This window comes from Uloborus diversus, chromosome 6 (assembly GCF_026930045.1).
Source record: "Uloborus diversus isolate 005 chromosome 6, Udiv.v.3.1, whole genome shotgun sequence".
In the NCBI taxonomy this organism is placed as follows: domain Eukaryota; kingdom Metazoa; phylum Arthropoda; class Arachnida; order Araneae; family Uloboridae; genus Uloborus; species Uloborus diversus.
The window spans coordinates 74,869,936-74,890,835 of NC_072736.1; the positions used below are offsets into that span (position 1 = coordinate 74,869,936).

Sequence of the window (20,900 nt, forward strand, 5' to 3'; positions counted from 1 at the left end):
ATTATTAGTCTATGGAACTTATTATTATTATTTTTTTCGTTTTGAAAGTTGTTAAAGATTTTTTTTTTAATGGAAAGAAGTGTATTAGCTGCTTTGTTTAAAGGTGCTGCTATTTTATTTGTTCGTTTTTTTAAAGAAAAATAAGGAATATTTTATTCCTAGAAATCAGCTTAAAATATTAAAAAAAATATGTTTGAAAAAATTTGCGATTTTAGCTATTTTTGAGAATATTGATCAGGTACTAGAAAGTAGTATGGGTATACGGGAAAGTAGGCTCGTCTAGTTCTAGACAGAACTTCTTGTTTGTCTTTGTAAAACTAGTCAACTGAATTTTATCTATCTATATATATATATATAAATGAATGTTTGTCTGTATGCCATCCATGAACTCAAAAACTACCCGGCAGATTTGGCTGAAACTTTCACCGTTTGTTATTTTTGGTACTGGGAATGTTTATAGACCAGTTCGAAAAAAATCCGATCGATAGTTAGTTTTTTATTTCAATTTAAGTCACAATCCATTGGATAAATACGAATAAAATTATCGGCTGCAGAAATTAATTCGCGTGAAAGATCTCATTGATAAGAAGTTAGCTGTTGCCATTTTTCTTGAGTTTGAACAAATAAATTCTTTCTTTATTGTTTTATGGCTTTTCATGCAACGGGGGCATTTAAAACTTTTTCTATTTGATATTTTTAGCGATTGATTGATCTTGCAAACTGCGTGAGTACAAAATTTGAGTATAGTCACGGCTTCACTTGATACCTGGACCGATTATTATGAAAATTGCAATATATATGTATTTTTCCACGGAGAAGGTGCATAATATGCTCATTGAAGCCACTCGCCACCAGGTGCCACTGCAGAGTAGCAACTTCTGCCCCGTTCAACCGATTGTCATGAAAATCAGTATAATGATGTATTTTTTTGTTGGCGTAGCAACGCGCGTCGGGTACAGCTAGTTTTGTTATAAAAGAGAAGTACTTTAAATATTTTGCTTATGAGAAAATAATGATAATGCATCTAGATTGACCAATATTTTGATTTTTCTTAAACAATGTGGTAATTGTACTTCGAGACAGTCAAGCATATTGTACCTTATAACACGTCTCAAGCTGCAACAAATGCATGATTCTTTATAATCAAGATATGTTTAGGAACATAGAAAATTATTCTAATCTGATGTAGTCTTTTAAACACGTTTAATGTTAGGTAATTATTCATTATGTATGATTCATTATTGATTTTTCATGATTTAATTCATTACCACGGAAAAAATATTTTGTTTTGTTTTTTGGTGCAAAATTGGTTTAAGTATATGACTGTTTCCTGAATTACGAAGGGTTCCCATAGTGTAACAAGATGTGTTCCAAGGTGCAATTGGAAGTTGTACCTCGGGACAATTTGTAACTCTTACTTTAAATGGCTGGTTATATTTTATTCTCAAACTGTCTGAATTAAAAATTGTATATTGTAGAGAAGTATATTGTGTATTTTAATGTGATTTTTAGATTTCAAATTTGATTTAAATAACTGACGTTAAAAATTTAAATATAAAAAGTGTCCTAAGGTACAACACGCTCCCCTATTCGACATTGCTAGCGTTATGTTCATTTTTGAATTCAATAAATTTGGTAGAAATAATAGTAATATCAGTGGTGGATTCTTAGGTTTGGGGGGAATAATATCAGACTTGAAGGTGTGTTTTTTAAAAAAACTCATTGAATAAAAATATCATCAAACATATTAAAATTCAAAATACAGTAAAACCTGACCAGTTGACAAGCCTTGAAAGTTAACCACCTGTCTAAGTTGACCGCTTTTTTCAGGTACGGAATTAGCCCTTATCGTATGAATGAACCTCTGTAAGTTGACCAACTGTTAAAGTTGACCACTAAAGTAGTTCACCGCAAGTGGTCAACTTACACAGGTTTCACTGTAGTAGTACACGATTTTCTTTCCGTACCACCTTCCATGTCAACCTTGGAAAGAAAACATTTTTATAAAATCAATCACTAGTATGGTCTTCGCTGTTTCGTATATTATCTACCTTAAAAAAAGAATTTCATTCTCGAAAAATATGCCTAGGAGATGTCCATTGTTCATGCTATGAAAAAAAAAAAAAAAAAACAACCACAAACTATATCACTTAGTTGAAGCATATTATAAAACTTATATTACACTCTCAAACTAATTAGGGGAGCAAGCAAAAAGTGAAGAAACCGTTGCAAGGCCATAAGATGTAAATACATATGTAGCAAGATGCAATACAGCAAAAAAGAAGCATAATACATTTGTGGTATGTAAACTTTCGAACAAATGAATTTTGCTTCTGTATTTTTCGAAAACCCTTCAAACGGTAAAAAGAACACGAAATGATGCTTCAGTGCAACAATGTGGTCACAAAAACAATGACAAAATACGTATTGTTTGGCAATGATATAGGATGTTAAATGTGTCGTGCGGTCCCTCTTGAACTTCCGTGTTCATCAGCTGCACAAAGTTTTTTTTTTTTTCTAATATTTTTTAAGGGAAACTTTTTATTCGAGGGCTTTGAAATTCTGCTCGGCAAACTTTTTGTGTGACGGAGTTGTTTTTTAACTGTTGCCAAAATCAATGAAAAATAGCAATAATTATAAAGTTAATTTTCTTAAACTCAACAAATTAATTTCAAGGCTGAGTTTAAGCAAGCATATATTTGTGTATTTAAACTTTTCAAATAATGCTGGTTTCTTTGATTCAAGTCATCAGTTAAAAAGCGTAATCCACATTGCTTAAGTTGCCTTGAAATCAGTTTGTCAGCTTTTGTGAACAAAACTAACTTTATAATTAGTATTATTTTCCATTGTTTTCGGCAACAACCAAAAAGCAGATTTGTATATTGTTTAGTTTCCTCGTTATTTATAATCTATTTTCTTCACTAAAATATACAATTTTGTTGTGAATATGCCTTTAAGTCAGGAGCAGAAAAAACAAGAGCGTGGCATGAGAGAAAACGTGCGGGTGAAGTAACAATTCAGAATGTAAAATAAATAAATAAATAAATAAATAATAAAAATTTCACTTCTGTCGTTGTATTTACGACAGACAATCCTTATTATTATTTTTTTTTAATTTAAATACTATTGCGTTCGCAAAATTTAATGATTGGTGTTATCGTATTTTTTTTCGTCCTATATTTTGTGAATAAAGGTCGCTTCGATCCCTGTGTAACTTAAAAAAACTAACGTGATGGACAAAGCCTCAGATTATTTTTTTGTCTCGAAAGTTAGTTAAACCAAGTTACAGATCGCAGACAACCAAATCGCTGTTTTCCTCCGCAATTTTTTAAAATGAACGATACATCTATTTTAGTTTTGTATTTCTCATTTTAAAAGAAAATATCCCTTATTTAAAAAACTCGCCGAGTCTACGAATTTTCAAACACAAACGCGCACGACAAAACACCTGAAAAAGTCGGGAACAGCAGAATAGAGAAAAAAAAATGGTCACTGCAATGACTCACATTTTGCTTTGCTTTCGTGACGGTCAATGAATGCATGGAGATCCGTGCGACCGCTCACGTAGCGAGACCCTGAAACGCGATCAAAGACCGCTGTAAACCTCTCCCTCTATTTTTGTGACCGTGCTTCCAGTATTCCAGTTTTCTTTTCTTCCATTTTTTTTCCTTCTTCTTCTCGCGATTATGTAGTTACGGTTTTGTGATGACTAACGTGTGGTCTCTTTTGTTGATTTGCCCGTGGATCGTAATTTCCTAAAGTGTTTATCGACGCTTCGGAAAAAAAATTAAACAATTTTTACGTGAATAATGCATTTTTTATTTTCCTCTTTTTTTACACCTTTTGTTGAAAAAAAAGGTTAAAAAAAATGTTTTTTTTTTAATTCCCCCCCCCTTTTTTTACACCTTTTGCTTAAAAAAGCGTGCTTAAAAAAACAAAAAAAAAAAAAACAAGTTTTTCTTTTACCGAGGGGCACTACCCCCAACCAACTCCGGAGCTGCATTCGCAATTTTCATCAATTCCTCAAGTTTTCTTGAAGATACCTCATTTAAACCGATTTTAAGTAACAGTGATTGTTACGTAGGAGAAAGGGGGTACATATGAGCCTAGTAAGATAACTTCAAGCAAAATATTCAGTAAACTACTGCCCATCAGCCAGGGCTAAAGCAGAAATACATGAAATATACCGCCAGCTCAGTCATTTCCAGCCGAGGACTGCAGTTTCGTGCTTATTAGCACTCATCAGCCCGGCATAGGAAAGTAACTGAGTTGGAGATGGAAAACCTCTTAAGGAAGCCAAGAGTGCTAAACAAACTGATAGCTAACATAGAATTAGCACAGACCAGACGGGGAACCGGACACAACGTCCAGATCCATAACGTCCACGGACATAACATCCATGACCAAAACGTTTAACGGACAAAACATCCGAGGGACAAAACGTCCGACGGACATAACGTCCAACGGACATAACGTCCAACGGACACAATGTCTGACGTACAAAAGGTCCAAGGACAGAACGTCCACATTTTTGGACAGCTAGGACATAACGTCCAGTTTTCTGAGCAGGCTGGACAAACATTTACGTTATGTCAGGCATTCGACCAGACGAGTGACCGAAGCAATAGTTCGGTTCAATTCGAAGATTGAAGGCAAAGTATGGTATATTCAGTAAATTACCGCCCATTAACCAGAGCTAAAGCAGAAATATATGAAATATACCGCCAGCTTAGTCATTTCCAGCCGAGGACTGCAGTCGTGTAATCATTAAATTAGATTTACAGCTGCTTTACAACTCTATTTAGCGAGTGAAGCGGTTTTTACTGCAATTTAAAATATTTCGCCAAATAAACAAAAAAAGACATCAAATAATGTCTTTCAATTGTAAAAATAGTTCCGCAATTCTATTTTTTATCGCCTAACTCACCCAGAAACCACGCTTTCATAATCCATCCGTCTAACAAAAAACATCTAGTGGAATATTCAAAAATCATCTCAGAAAAAAAAAAAAAAAAAAAAAATGTCGTACATTTCACTAGGATAAAAACAAATCAAAAGTTTGTCTTCTTTCAAAACAATCGCCAAAACAATGAATTACATTTACGGTTGCTTTAAAGCAATAATCCTGGACAGAACCTGCTCAGCGCCTAACGCGCCAAGCGATCACGCTACCGAAACCCAGCCCTTTTGCGAGTGAAGCGGATGTTTTTTCTTTGGCAATAATAAATGTTACGCCAAACAAACAAAAAAGTATAAAATCACATTAACAGTAGCTTTCAAATCTTTATATATTAAGAGCTGCGTTGCTCGGCTTTTCCCGGTCTACCTTGAGAATAAAAATTGTGTCAAGTGACATATATTCAACAATCAGGCTTAAATAAAAGAAAAAAAAAGAAACCGTGCAAAATTACCCTTTCAAACAATGACGACAGATATTAAAATACTTTTAAGAAATTAAAATGCGAAAGATGGATTTTAAAAGCGTAGCCATGGAAAAACGAAATAAAGTTTAAGAAATTAAATAAGTTTAAGAAATAGTTTAAAAATAAAAAAATTTTGAAAAAAAAATAGAACCGACTTCAAAATTGCTTTAAAAAGTGAAAAATAATTTTATTCTTTAAACACCATCGATAATACTTTTAAACATAATTTTTGAAGTTGGCGCAAAAACGATCGATAAAATCATTCACAGCCATAACTCAACTACAAGTATAAATTTAACCAGGTCCAGTTTCTTCACTACCACATGCATATTTGAGTAACGATATAAATGTTTCGTTCCTAACTTTGGATGATTTTTTGATAAAAATATGAACGAAGCATGGTTACACTGGATTTTACTTTTTGTTTTTGCGCCAACTTCAAAAATTATGTTTAAAAGTATTATCGATGGTGTTTAAAGAATAAAATTATTTTTCACTTTTTAGAGCAATTTTGAAGTCGGTTCTATTTTTTTTTTTTTTCAAAATTTTTTTATTTCATTCTTTTTAGTGTAAATGTAGATATTTCAGTAAAAGTAAGAAGTTACCTTGTAAGAAGTTCGGCTCTATATCACTGTATTGCTTTAGAAAAGCCTTTATTCAAAATTATCATTACAATTACTATTAATGTTACTGTTATATGGCACAGAACTTTTATAACAATGAGTTTCATATTGTCGCGTAGATGAAGATAGCGAAGACAATGTGAAAGCCAAATGAAGCGAATACTCGTTAGTCTCAACTCGAGATCTTTATTCAGAACCACGAATGAACGTTACATCTCCTTATATACAACTTGAGAAAGTGCTGGAAATTTCCAGACTTGGAAAGATACAGAAATTAATAGAACATTCGAGAAAATACGGGAAACAGTATAAACGAAATTTTAGTAAAATTCACTGTGTCCTAGTCGGGATTTGAACCCGAGTCGCTCGTGTGGGAGGCGAGAATTCTACCACTGAGCCACCGTTATCCATGGATGACAAATGCGAACTTCGCTACAATATCATTTTAATCATTTAATAGGGAAATTGCATAAAATTTACTGTTTTTTGCCCATAACTTTTTTTCTCAAGAACAAATACGGTCAAACAAAGTAATGGGACCTAAGTTGAGCCATCCCCTATCCATTAAAAAAAGAATCATCAAAATCGGTTCACTAGGTGAGACGCTATGAGTGGACAAACAAACAAAAAAAAACATACATACGGTATGAACTGATAACCGCCTCCTTTTTGAAGTCGGTTAAAAAGCTTAAAAATAAGTTTAAGAAATTAAATGCGAAATAAGGAAATAAACAATGGATTAAAAAAGCGTAACCGTGGAAACGCGAAAATAAAATGGTTGACAACCTGAATCAAAATGACAGTTTTCAAATTTGATTTAAAAACGCTTGTAACTTTTTTCTTTTGAAGATAGAAGCTATGTTTTTCGACCATAGGTCGAGAGATATCTGGAGTAGAAAATGTCGCTTTTTCCATTGGTGTCAAGAAAACTGGGACAATTCCTTCACTTTTTATTGATAGATTTAATGAAGAAAGTAATGCCTAAATTTTCAGGCAAGCCTAAAAAAGTTCGAGCTAAAAACGCAAATTACTCCCGCCGTAATTAAGTTAGAGCATTGAAACAAACTGTGTAGAACGCGGAAAGTTCTACCCTTTTCAACGATATATAATACTAAAAGGGCAAGTAATTTTTCACTCCCATATTCGGGAATTTATGTGAAAAATGGGCCTTAGAATAAAAAAAGAACTATTTATCGGATTTTTTTAAAATATAGCCTTTGTCACTCAGCAAGAAAGCACCTTCCATATAGTGAAGGAATTTTTTAAATAAGTGCAGTGTTTCCGGAGATTACCTCGAACATATAAACACACAAAAATCCGCCCTCTCTCTTTATAATATTAGTATAGATTAATCAATATTGTTTTTCTTTTTATAACTTGTAAATGCATTTTTAATAATTATTTACATTAGGTATTTATTTATTTTGATTACATTTCATTTTTATTATTGTTATTATTTCTTTTTCTTTTTCTGTCTTTTTATTTTTCCTTCTGTCTTTTTTTTTTTTTTTTTTTTTTTTGATAGTTGGTCAAACATTTAGTGTTAAAAATACTTACAGGAAATAACTAACAGACACAAAATATTTTCAATTAGTTAAAAATCATTTTAAATCAGTTTTAAATCAGTTAATAATTAGATTAAAATCATTTTAAAATACATTATCTTACTTTTCATAGGGAGAAGTGGGTACAGTTAGACTGGGAGAACAGTGGGACAACAGCAATATATCTTCTGTTTGGATATTTCCAGCTTTTGGTAAAACTTTTGAAAAGTCAGGTCTACATACTGTGAACAACTTTATAGATTAAAGTATCATGTTTCAAGTATCATGTAAGAAAAACAGTATGTCGTCATAGTTTGAATCTATAGAAGTAAAATATCTCCATTGTTTGTTGCACTGCTTTTAAAATGTTAGATAAATTTTAGAGACTGGTGTTATTAATCTTACTTTAGTTTATTTACTAACGTTGATTTTGGCAGTAGAGTGATATTGTTAATTTTCGTTGTCTGAGAATGGCAGCCATTGATTTCATATTTTGCCATGAGGGAATAGTGAGACAAGAACAGTGAGGAATTATTAATTCCTTGCTCACTGCTCCTATGGCACTTTTACACTAAAAATAGAGAAATTATACATTGAGATAAACTTAGTTATATTACTATTTGCTACATTATTATGCAAATAATGATAAAATAAGTTTGAAATCCCTGCATCAACAAAATAAGGATTCTTGAATAGAGTTATGACTATTACTGCTACACTATCACATAACCATTTCCATTTCGTACTTTCGTCGACAAGAAGGAAGCTGTGGTACTATAGTAATATTTTCCATATTTTTACAGGTAAATTTAGATTCGTTCAAAGTTTGATAATTCAAGCATATGTGTCTCACTGTTCCCACTTTCCCTGGAAAGAATGAGACAAAATTGCATTTGGTTTTTATTTATTTATTTATTTATTTATTTTTTTTTTTTTGTTTTGATGAATTCGTAGTTTTTTCCAGACATTTTTGTAATACCTATTACGGTGACAGATATTGTACCATTTGAAATAATTTGATTTTTGTGTTTTTTAATGATGAAAAATGTAATTGAACTTTCGTATCTCACTGTACACACTCCTCCCCTAAAGTGTAAAAGCAATCCATAACAAGAATTATCTTTATGTGATAAAATATTCTTTGTACTACGTTGAATAAAAAGTTTTTTTCTTGTCTATCCAGTGATCAGAACATGATACAAAACTTTAAAGTTTGACAGTGAGCAGAGTTATATGGGAAAAAAATAATTTCTCTTGATGACACAATTACTGATCAATTCAAACTTACATAGTAGATAACAAGAAATAATTAACATTTGTGTTAAACAAATATACAGATAGATCTGTATATTTGTGCTATAAAACGATGATGCTTTTCTGCTAACCCTCGGCACAAAGGTATTTATTTTCTTACATAGTATACGTTGCAAATCCTTCAACGTTAATTGGTGAATATATATGTTTCGTATTGAAGAGTTTTTTGTTGAACTATGATGCTTGCAATGTTTTTTTTTTTTTTTTTTTTTTTTTTTTTTTTTTTTGTGTGTGTGTATTCATATGTGCCCCCACAGTGGAAGTCATTTTTCAAAAATACCATACAGTTAAGAAATATTTTTTTCAAATGTCTCAAAAAATTCCATGACACTAAGAAAAGACTACTCAATCGTGGGATTCGTTTTCTCTGAGAAATTGATAATATTGTTTGAAAAATAAAGAAAAGGAGAAATAAAGAAAAGGAAAGAGGGACACTCTTGTTCACACAAGTATCCCTCCTTCCCCTACACTTCGTTATTGCAATAAAATGAAATGAATAAATAAATAATTATTAAAAGACACATGAATAAAAAACACAGGTAAACAAGAGCGAAACATTTATTGTGAGGTTCATTAATTTTCTTTCTAAAATTTTATACAACAATAGCTATTACAACATTAGAACATAAATTATGAATGAAATTAAAAAAAAAAGAACCATCAGGAAAGTTTTAAAAAGTTTTTGAAGGAAAAAAAACTTGTAAAGTAAAATTTTATCGCAAAACTTGAAACAAAACATTTGACATAACTATTTTTAGCAGCTATTACGTCAGATAATTATTGAAAAATTATCGATACAGTTTGAGGAAAAAATGTTTAATTGAAGAAATAACTATAGTTAAAAAGAAAAGATGTGCTTAAATACATTTGGCGAAGAATAGATGAAGTTATATAAAATTAATGTTACGATAGTGAAAGAACATACGTCAAGAAAAGAAGCATCAAAGCTGTCGATTAAAAATAAACCCGATGAATTTTCTTAAAATTTCACACACAATTTACAAACTGCAGTTTTAAATAGCTCTAGATTTTGAAATTTTCTACTGTAATATAATTAATACTCTTTTCACATAAAAAGATGAATTGTCAAGAAAATAAGACTATCACCATTAGTTTACTCGTCATTACCAGCAAAACTTATATATTTTCTGCATTAAGCTTATTATTAAAGTATAAGTTATCATACGTGGATTACATCCTGTATAAATACTTCATCCAGGGCTAAGTTTTCATAAGAGCTCACGGGGGCTTAGTTCCTACACTTCTTCTAAATTTTATGAAAATTTTTATATTTTAGGTGAAATTGGGGATGTTGAAGCGAAATAAGTAGTAGGGACCATAGGGCTCCTTTATTTTCTTTTGGTAGAAATTCAGCCCCGATTTCATCAAATATTTTGATGATACAATTTTGTGAAAGAACAATTTTAAAAGTCTCTCTTTTACTCATATGACTTTTCTTTTCTTCCTTTTTTGTATGGCAGAAATAGCGAAACTCATTTTACTTAAAGAAATGTAAAGAAATATTGATGTATATAAAAAGTATTGACGTTATTAAAGAAATATTGTATAGATTTCTATTGTTATTAATAACTTTTTTCTTCAACAAATATTCGAAAGATTCGTATTTTTTTCTCCTCACCGAATAAATCAAAATTACAGCTACAGTACATTTGGTAAATAAATAGCAAGATGAGTATGCATTTTTCATCTGAAATCAATTTTAGAAGCAATTTATCCAGAGCTTCGGATAGAAAATTTATTTTTAAGCGTATTGATTTACTAATCGCCTGAGCAAAATTATTTGAGGAAATAAGTGACTTTGGCGCCGTCCGCTGGCGCCAAACTTCTGAGCTTGGCAACCCTGTTGTTGATTGCGCTGGTGTCGGGCAGAAAATCGACTGTGTCTCTGATGAAAAGCGGAGCGCTAGGAGTGTGATTATTATCGTCGTTTTTTGCGTGTGTTCGTTCCATTCGATTTATTTTTATTTCCCAGTAAAAAGTCACTTTTGATTCTTCATCGAATTACTATTATTTTTACGCCCCTCTTAATTTTTTTCCGTGGTACCAAAGAAGATAAAGATACAACATGTCTGAACAGGATGATACATTCCCTGGACAGGAAGTGGAGGTGACGGTAAGTTTTACCCCCTCCCATATTACTAAATATTAATCTTGTATTCATTTGTTAAAACTTCGAGGAAACACACAGGAGTTGTTTCTCACCACTCGAAGAACTTTTTAAGTTCATCGATATGTGCACATGAATGTATCGTAATTCTCTTTACTTTTCATTTACATGTCTTGGTGAGAGGAATAATCGGTTTTTCCTGCGATAAAGAAACGCACACAGAAAGAAGCCCGTTTCAGAAGAAGCGATCTGTGTTTATGGTTTGTGGTCGATTCTCTATTGTGGTTGGTCGGATTGTGGGTGTGGACTTCTCGCGAGAGAGGGAGCGTCTGTCGGATTGTTGTCGGAACTGCTGCTATTTGCGTAGTAGGGATTCTCCGTTCCAGGAAAAGATGGCATTCATTGCATTTATTTAGCCTCTTTCCGCGATTGTGCTCGAAAAACCTTAGTTTCTTGAAAATGTTTGCCAATTAATGCGAGTCCAAAATGCTTCGGAATTTCATTTTTTGGCCATATTGTCGATGGGAGGATATTCCTAGCAGGGGCGATGGGAGGTCACGGGAGATCGCTTTGACCTTCCAAAAATTCCCTTATTCTGCAAATATTGTCTGACTTTTCGAGTGATTTGGGGGCATAATTGCAAAATTAATGCCCGAATGTCCCTTTTCATTTGATGTACTCACTGCACATACACGTAATTTATCATTCGGCAAAATTTAAAGTTCCATTCGGAAAATTGAGAATTTTCGCCCTCCCAAAAGTTTTAGTTCGGGGCGTCGCTGTTTCCGAGTGATGTCGAGAATGTTATGGTTTTCTGCTATCTACTTCTATTCTGCGACAAGGCTAGTTTTTAAGAAAGTGTCTTTCTGCAATCGGAAAAATATTAATTCTTAACTTTTTTTTTTTTTTTTTTTTTGTGAGCACACGCTTATTTTAATAATTAGTTTGATTCCAACTTCATTAATCGACACATTTGACCGTCAATAGCATGTACTTTTTGAGTAAAGTCACACGAGTTACAAATATTGGCGAGGACTTCCATTTACGCATTTTTTTTAAAAATTTTTGTCTTCTTTTAATAAAGTGATCAATTATTTTAGGGGTTCTCAAACTTTTTCGATTTGCGGCACCCACCTTGGGAACTCCTGAATTAATTGATGTTTGCCAGCAAAGGAGAAAAAAGAGAATTGTTGATTATATTCCTTGATCTGAGAGGCTCCCTAACGTATAGGTTGATATAATTAGGGAATATCTAGCCATAAATGATGATCAGATATAGAACATGCTTTTATTGTAAGAATAAAACTTACTGGACAAGGGATAAAGACAGGGATGCCATTCCCCTAAGAGCAAGAGCGCACACCCCGCCCCCTAAATATCGCAAAGCGCCCCCCTGAAAAGCAAGAGGCCTCCCTCCAAAAAAAAGAAAAAAGGTACCCCTCAAGACACCCCCCTAAAAACTTCAATGGCGCAGCCTGCGCTCTGACCCCCCGCTCCCCCCCCCTCCAGGTGGGCATCCCTGAGAAAGACACAACGCCGGGTTTAAAAGTCAGTAAGGTTCTCAAGCTTGGAGTTAAAAGGATGGGGAGGAGATGGGCTTGAAAAAAAAAATCATGAAAATATGGTTTAACTTTTCCAGAAATACGTATTGGAAATCAATTCAACTGGTTTAATAATTTAACATTTTAATAAATTGATTAAAACGAAATATTTCATTACTGATCACTCGAGTTGTTTTAAACCTTAATTTAAACTGTTTATCAAGTTGTTATTAGTGTTTCCTACGTTTTCCGCAATTTCTCTTCAGAGATAGTTTTAAATATAAAATATAGTTAAGCAACATATGAAATGCACACATTTGAGAGAAAAAGAAGTTAGACACGTGTTTCGGAGTTACAAGAAGTCCCTTCTTCAATGCAAAGGAAGTGAGAAAATGGATGAAAAGACTTCCGACAAAAGTCAATGCCAGATGTTTTTTCATCCATTAGCTCACTTCTTTTGCATTGAAAGGAGTTCGTTTTACCCCGAAACACGGGTCTGTAATTTTCTTTCAGATTTGTGTACGTTTTAAAATTATCTTGTTCTTTTTAGTACAAAGGTATTTATTTATTTATTATAGCTTTAAAAGCTTGTTTGACACGAAATAATAAAAAAAAAAAGAAACAGCAACCTATGCTTTCACTCGCACTTTTAAGTTGGGCAGAGGCTGTTAACAAGTTATGGTGGTGCTTTCATAACTTGGGCGTTGTTATTTAACACTCCTTTCCTTCAGCAAACGCGAACGGGCAATCAGATAGCCTTCTCTGGAACATCTCATGCCCATATTTCATCTTTTAATCTTTTATTTGCGTTTTGTATGAACGGTTAAGAAGAAAGCTAAGAAAGACAGCGCGGTAAATTTTATGGTCTTGCGGAAATGATTTAAATTTTCTAAACTCAGCTCAATTTGGTAGGAATTAAGTTTAACAGTGATCGTTTCGTTTTGAAATACTTTTTAAGTGAAAAAAGACAGATAATAGAAAATAGAAGTTTGGGAGAAAATACATAAAGAAATTTGAATAGTTCTGTTTCGTTATAGACTATAGAGGAACGTCTTGTTTGTATTGGATACTTTTTGAACATTCTCAAAGTTCAAATCGTGGTGAGAAAATAAAAGTGAAGTTGCTCCGAAACTCATAATTCTTTTCTTATTCCAATGACGGGGTACCCTCCCCATCCGCCCATTAAATTTGCCAAAAGCTCTTCAAAATAAATTCTTCAAAAAAATGTTTCATTGAGGAACCTAATTTGACATTTCCTTATTACAAATAAAGAGGGAAATAGAAGAAGCTTTTTCCTATTCTGTCGTATTTAGCGTATTCATTTGGACAAAAAAAGAATTCTGTCGGCCTAGAGTTAATACAAACTTTGCGTATCGACTACTGGTTGCAAAGTAATTTTGAAGCATTTCCACTTTATACCGAAACTTTAATTTTTAGATTAATTTAGTCTTTTCTTTGTTTGTTTAAAATGCATCTTATGTGCTCAAGATAAATTCATTTGTAAACTTTCGGAACAATCATCAACTTCTCTGACCCTTATAAGTTGTTTAATAGTATTTTGTAATGTGAAAAAGTGTTGGAATTTCGAAAGGGAAAGATTAAAAGTAAAAAAAAAAAAAAAAAAAACATGTTATCATTTAATTAATTATATTATAATACTATGATCTATATTTTAATTTGTTATACGAAGTTACCTAGTGAGGAGTTCAAGTCCTAGAAAAAAAAAATCGTATGAGAACATGTAGTTTTGTTTCAAATATTAAATTGTCAAATTTTGTTTAAAATTGACAAAAAACGTCTTTTTAATATTATAATGTATTTTACTTAAAACTGTTCAGTAAAAAAAGAGAAAAAAAATACACCGCAAAACTGAAATCTAATTTTGAATAATATCTCGAATCCTAAAAAAACATTTCATTGCAGTACATTTTTCTGTGTTGTGATTGGAGATGGTAACGGTAGGAAGAAAGAAAATGGAAATTTTTGGGGAAAAAAGTTTTTTTTTCCGTTTTTTTTCCGAAAAAGTTTATTTCTACCCGGGAAAAATTGAAAATTTCGAAATTTCTAGCACTAAGTTTTGCGTTCTGAAATTTGTTTTACAAAAATTCCAATGGTTTTTTTTTTGTTACAATATTTTGTTAAATGTTCAGTACCCCATATAAAAACTTTAGTTTTGTTAATGAAACCTATAGGGGAGAGTGTTGTACCTTGGGACAATTTTCATATTTCAATTTTTAACGTCAATTATTTAAATCAAATTCAAAATTTAAGTCACATTCAAATACGCCAACATATGTCTATGCAATATATATATTTTTTAATTCATACAGTTTGAAAATAATATATTGCCACATTGCCAGCCATTTAAAGTACGAGTTCCAAACTGTCCCAAAGTACAACATCCTACTGTACTTTGGGACACGTCCTGTTGTACCATGGGAAAGTCTTCATGATTCAGGAAACAGCCATATAACTGAGACAATTTTGCACCAAAAAAAAAAAAACTTTTTTTCTCATGGTAATAAATTAAATCATGAATAATGAGTTATGACTAATAAATTGATGAATTATTATGTATAATTAAATATGTTTAAAATACTACATAAGAAAAGAACATTTTTCCATGTTCCTAAACTTATCTTAATTATTAAGAACCATACATATGTTGTACCTTGGAACGTGTCCTAAAGTACAATATGTTTGACTGTCCCAAGATACAATCACCACGTGGTTTAATAAAAACCAAATTGGTGGTCAATCTAGGTGCACTATCATTATTTCTCATAACCAAAATATTTAAAATGATTATCTTTTGTAGCGAAATAAAATTCAGTTGATTAGTTTTACAAATACAAAGACGGAGAATGAAATAAAAATGAAGAAAACATTTACTTTGGAGTTATGAAATTTCCTTTCTCTCACAAAATCGTCAATTTTTCTCATTTGATGCTGATTTTTTACTATGGCACCATTTAGTGGTGAAGGACACTATTAGAGATTACAAAAACATGGCTGGTGAAAATAGATTCTTAGAAATTAGCAGTGTCCCAAGGTACAACACTTTCCCCTAAGATAGTTTACTTTCCCTAAACACCAAAGTATTACTTGCTGTTCCTTTCTTTTTTTTCTTCTTTCATTAACAGTGTAGTGAGACAGAACAGAAATAGTGTATCAGTAATATAAACCAGTGGAAACATTATTATTTTTTGAATACATGTACATATGTGTACCCCCAAATGTGCGACTCACAAAAAAAAAAAAAAAAAAAAAAAAAATCTGTAAATCTCACGTTTTACAAAAATAAATAAATAAATAAATAAATTCCTAAAATAAAATAAATTACTAAAAATTAATAGTCGACTGGTGAGTGGACTAATTTGCATAACTTTGATGTTTTAAATAAAGAAACCTATTGGTTATTATTTTAAAAATAAAAGTTTCACCTAAATTTCTGCCAAAAAGAAGAAATAAGCACAACATGGATTGCATGTATCTTTAAATGTTTGAAATTTTTAATGTTTTCTCAGAAAATTTTGCTATTAATAACATATTAATACGAAAAATGCCATTTTTGAAAGAAAAAACGCCCGGAAAAAACTGGGGTTTTTCAGCCACCTCAAAATTTATCATCTTATCAAGTGTTGTGTAGCGAAGTATTCCAGAGGTACTTTGACGTGTAAGTCACTCATGTAAGAAACAAATTGAAAAATAACTAGAAGAACAGCTCATCAATCCTAACTAGGTTGTGAAAATTGTGTGTGTTTTATTTTTCAATGCTACCTCGTAGTCAAACGCCATTTATTTTTGTACAAATAAAAGTCTCTTGTGTAGTTTAAAAAGCTTATTTCCGTTGCAACTAACCTACAATCCCGATGAATACAATCAATTAAAGAAACCATGTTCTTCGAGACTGCCGAAAACGGTATTCTGTTTCAAGTGTGAAATTTTTTAAAATTTTGCGGTTTTGTCTTTGACTCCAACTCCTTGTTTTATTAAACATATGACATATTGTTAAATAATTTTATTTCACGTAATACTTGTATTTTATTCTTTGCCAAAAGAATTGCTCGAAAAAAAACATAGTTTGGAACCATGCGATTCTCGAGAAGGCATCCATATTCTTCAAAACTCGTGTTCTTCAAGTACCTGTATTAAAAAACGGCTCTTTGTTTACAGGCAATCTGTCAACTAGTGCAAGACGGGCATTTAAAATTCAAAGCTTAAAAAGTATTATACTGTATGCAAAAAAAAAAAAAAAAAAAAGCAAATACTTATAAGCCAAACTTTGATGATTTGTTTGTATATGTGTTCATCAAGTACCTGTATTAAAAAGGGACTCTGATTACTAATAATCCATCAACTAGTAGAAGACGGGCACTCAAAAGGTTTTTAGTTTTGATGCCATCATCTCAAATCTTATCAAGAAACGTTTTTTAATTAATCGCTAATATTATTCTGTATGCAAAAGAAACATAAATAGTTAAAGCTAAACTTGGATTTATTTGCTCAAAACTTCTTCCTACGCTAAGATTTCGATCCATCCCCTTCGAAATTTTCACTGTGCCTTTCGCATCATTACTTGAGGAAATGGAATTCGCCAGTCAAAACACATCAAAAAGGAACTAAAATATAAAAATAATAAAATAACATAAGAAAAAAAAATGAGAGGGGAAAATGGAATTCATTCAAACGCCTCTTCCAGAAAACGATAATCATAACCACGCTTCGCCATTTCAAACAGGGGGAGGAAAAGGAACGAAAAGGGGGAAGGTGATGTCTGTATTTTTTAATTTTTTTCCCCGTCAGTGGCAATGATTGACAGCTCTATGCTGGCTTATATCGCGTTATGCTTTGCTTCAGGTCGATTTTTTTCCCATTTCATTTCCTGTTTTTATTTATACATTTCTTTTTTTGGTTTTAACGGCAAGTTTTGTAAAGATTTGCCTGAAAGGATTTGTAAAAGAACTTATTGTATGCTTTGTTCTTGTGAAATGTACGAACCCACATAGTCATTTTGCAAAGTTTAATGGGTTTAGTTGATATTCTTGCATTTTTTGTTTACTTGAACGTATCCGTGGAAGTACGTGTACAGTTTAGCTTCATTAAATTTTTCTTCCTTAACAAATTTCTAGTGGAAAAAATACATAAACATGTATCAAGAGCTCAGTGAAGGGGTTTCGGGATCAAAACCACCTTCGGAACATTATGTTATAACATATATATTGATAATTCTAATTTGGATAGATAATATGCTTGTAATAATCAATATTAGAACTGCACCAACATTGGAATTGTTATATTTCTAATCAAAAGTTCAGATGACATCATAAATTGACTTTTACTCTAAAAATTCGAAAACTATTCAAATACAATATGATTATATTATTTTTTTCTCCAAGAAATAGAAAAAGTTATGCCCGTAAACGAAAACGAAAATATAAAAAAATCTTAAGTTTAACAGTGACCGTCTAACGGTATCTTCCAAACGAAATTCAAAATGCGAGGAAAAAGTCTGCAGTTTTGTGCTAAGAAAAGGTCAACGGAGTATTTTTATTCAAGTAAAGAGATTCAACAATTTACTCTTGTTCTTACTTTTTAACACTATCGATAAACGTGCATTCGTACTGGTGTATGTTTTATTCGGCAGCGACAAAAAGTTACACTGTGGCACTATGTTTTGAAAATTATTAAGAATATTCATGTTCAGAGTCCAAATCAATGGGAGAGGATCTAAAGAGGGCTATCGATCTGTGTTTTAGACATTTTTATCGAAACATTTTTTGTGTGTTGCAGTTGAACTGGGTTACTTATTCAGTGAACCTTTTAAGGTATTTGTTACAATAAACTATTTTATTTCTAGATAATTTGTTGATTTAAACTACATTATTTATTAACGAAACGTATTAGTTTTCCTTTTTTTAAACAATTTTTTTCGTCAGTGATATCTTGCAAATGTTTGATTAAGTTTTAAAAAAAAATAAATTAAAAGCCACGGCTTTTAGCCGCCTCAAGCAAATTGAAAGCCTAGCAGTGATTGGAAACTTACTCTGGGAGCAGACCCTCTAATCTGGAGGTCATTCTTACTCGCGCCCACGCGAAATAAATTTTCCCCTCGCAAAGTTTTGCCATTTTTGATCTCACGTTTTCATCCATGGTGAAATCTTTCCTCAAACCAAACTTTATATCCCTCCCCTCGGTTCAGTAAGTCCGGTTTATTACTTAAGAAATAAAAAGAAAAAATAAAGATTTTTTTCACAAAAGCATTTTGATAAATGCTCAAGCACTGCAGCATCACCAGAGTGAGTCGGCGTTCCTGAATCTGAGACATTTTTGTTCTTGAAAAAAAGGGAAGTTTAATTGTTATTTACTGAGTTTAAATCATAGTTGATTCGTTAAGCATCAGTGCCTATGAAAACTATTGTGATTAGATTCCTTTTTGCATTAAATGTTTTTGAAAAAAAAAAAAAAAAAGTGGATACAGTTTTTTAAAATGTTTTTCTTGCATTTTCGATGCAATAAAGTTTGAAGTTTTTCCCTTTACTTCTGCATAATCATTAAAACAGGTTGTCTGAATGTGATATATAGTCTGTTAGGATATTTTATCTTTATTCTACTGAAACTTGATCAGATTGAGACAATATATATATATATATATATATATATATATATATATATATATATATATATATATATATATATATATATATATATATATATATATATATATATATATATATATATCATTTGATTTTTCACAAGAGCTAATAGATACCATTTTGTTTAAAAACGTTCCATCCATCTTTTGCATTGAAAAGAGGTTCATTGTCACCCTGAAATATATGCCTGATTTTTTTGTTTTGCAAATTTCTACAGTTTTAACATTATTTAACTCCTTTTCTCGTTTGAAAGAAAAAAAAACAGATTCATTTGAATTACTTTACACATAATTGTAATTTATTCTGTAAAGGAACTTGAAAATCACTAATTAAATTTCTGGATAATGTGGAACTGCACGAATAAATCAAAACATGATTCTTCAAAATTTATTGCGCAGTTTCAGTGATGTGTTTGAGGGAAAAGCTTGACATTTAATTATGATTGAAGCACCAAGAAGCAAAGTGGTGTAAAAACCAAAGTTAAAAAATTGGAGATAACTAGTACAAATAGTAGAAGAAACCCCCTCTGCTTTAGAACAAGAGGGTGCTAGGTTACTCCAGGTAGATACAGCTGCTCGGCTTATTTTAGAAAACTTTTCAAGGAAAGCCTATCTGCGGTTTGAAACTTCGCACGCGTTTTTCTCATAAAATTTCATTTACACCACTTTGCTTCTCACAGCCTCAATTGACTATTTCGTTTGAAATACGTGAGAAAGTGAGCAATTTGGCGTAAGAACTTGGCGGCAGTGGTGGATTTTTGTTATGTTCAGTGATGAAAAGGAAATTATGTGACGGCGATAAAATGATTAACGTTTATGAAATTTCCTAAAGGCGATTACGAAACTCCAGTGTCAGTGAAGGAAACTGTTTCAGAAATGTAATTAAGAAAACACTTTGATAAAAATGACTTCTTGGGAGGAATATTTTATTATTGTTACATGCTTTCTGAAAAGGCGCATTGTAGTGTTATTATGACGTCTTTTTAAAAATTGTTTTTGTAATAGATTTAAGAAGAAATTTATTACAATGAAAAACATTTAGCAGACTGATCTGTGTATGTATATCTTACTTTCAGATCTTCTATGAAATTCAAAGTATGAGTTTTATGAATGAGTTATAAGAAAGTTTTATTCAATTTGAATAGCTCTATGTTTAAAATTATTCAACTTATTATGAGATAAATTTTACATGCTTATTCCATCATTACTGTAAAATACGCGAAGTTTATAACTATAGGGTAACGTCACAGGGTACAGTAACAGACATGCTTAAGACATCGTTCTCAATTTAATTCAATTTTCTGAGCCTTTTAATGTATTTTGACTTTAAAAACTATTTTTCCCTCATGCAATTACATCTCATTTAAAGTTTGGCTGCTTCTGGATCCTGTGAATTAGTTAATTCTATTTTTATGTGCTCAACTTAGAAAAACGGTTTGACCCCCCCCCCCCCCCCCCATTAACAGACACCGAAAAATCTGATGAAATCCAGTAACAGACAGGATAGGATGAGGAAAGGATGAGTAATAGACTAAACTACCTTTTTCTATTCAAAATGTGCAAAACTACTTTATTTTTAGAACTAAACCCTTATTAAATTTAAATGAACATGAAACACCAGCTGACCTCATGGTAATTGTTCATAAACTGCTACCACTGCCTTGTAAATACC

General features: G+C 31.7%; 1 protein-coding gene across 1 annotated transcript in view; it reads left to right on the forward strand.

Moving 5' to 3' along the window:
- The first annotated feature begins 10,810 nt into the window (after positions 1-10,810).
- LOC129224490 (uncharacterized protein ZK1073.1-like) overlaps positions 10,811-20,900 on the forward strand; it is a 122,978-nt gene continuing 112,888 nt past the window's right edge. The window contains exon 1 of the mRNA XM_054858949.1: positions 10,811-11,038. Coding sequence (XP_054714924.1) covers positions 10,991-11,038 — 48 coding nt within the window. The 5' untranslated portion in view covers positions 10,811-10,990. The remainder of the gene's footprint in view (positions 11,039-20,900) is intronic.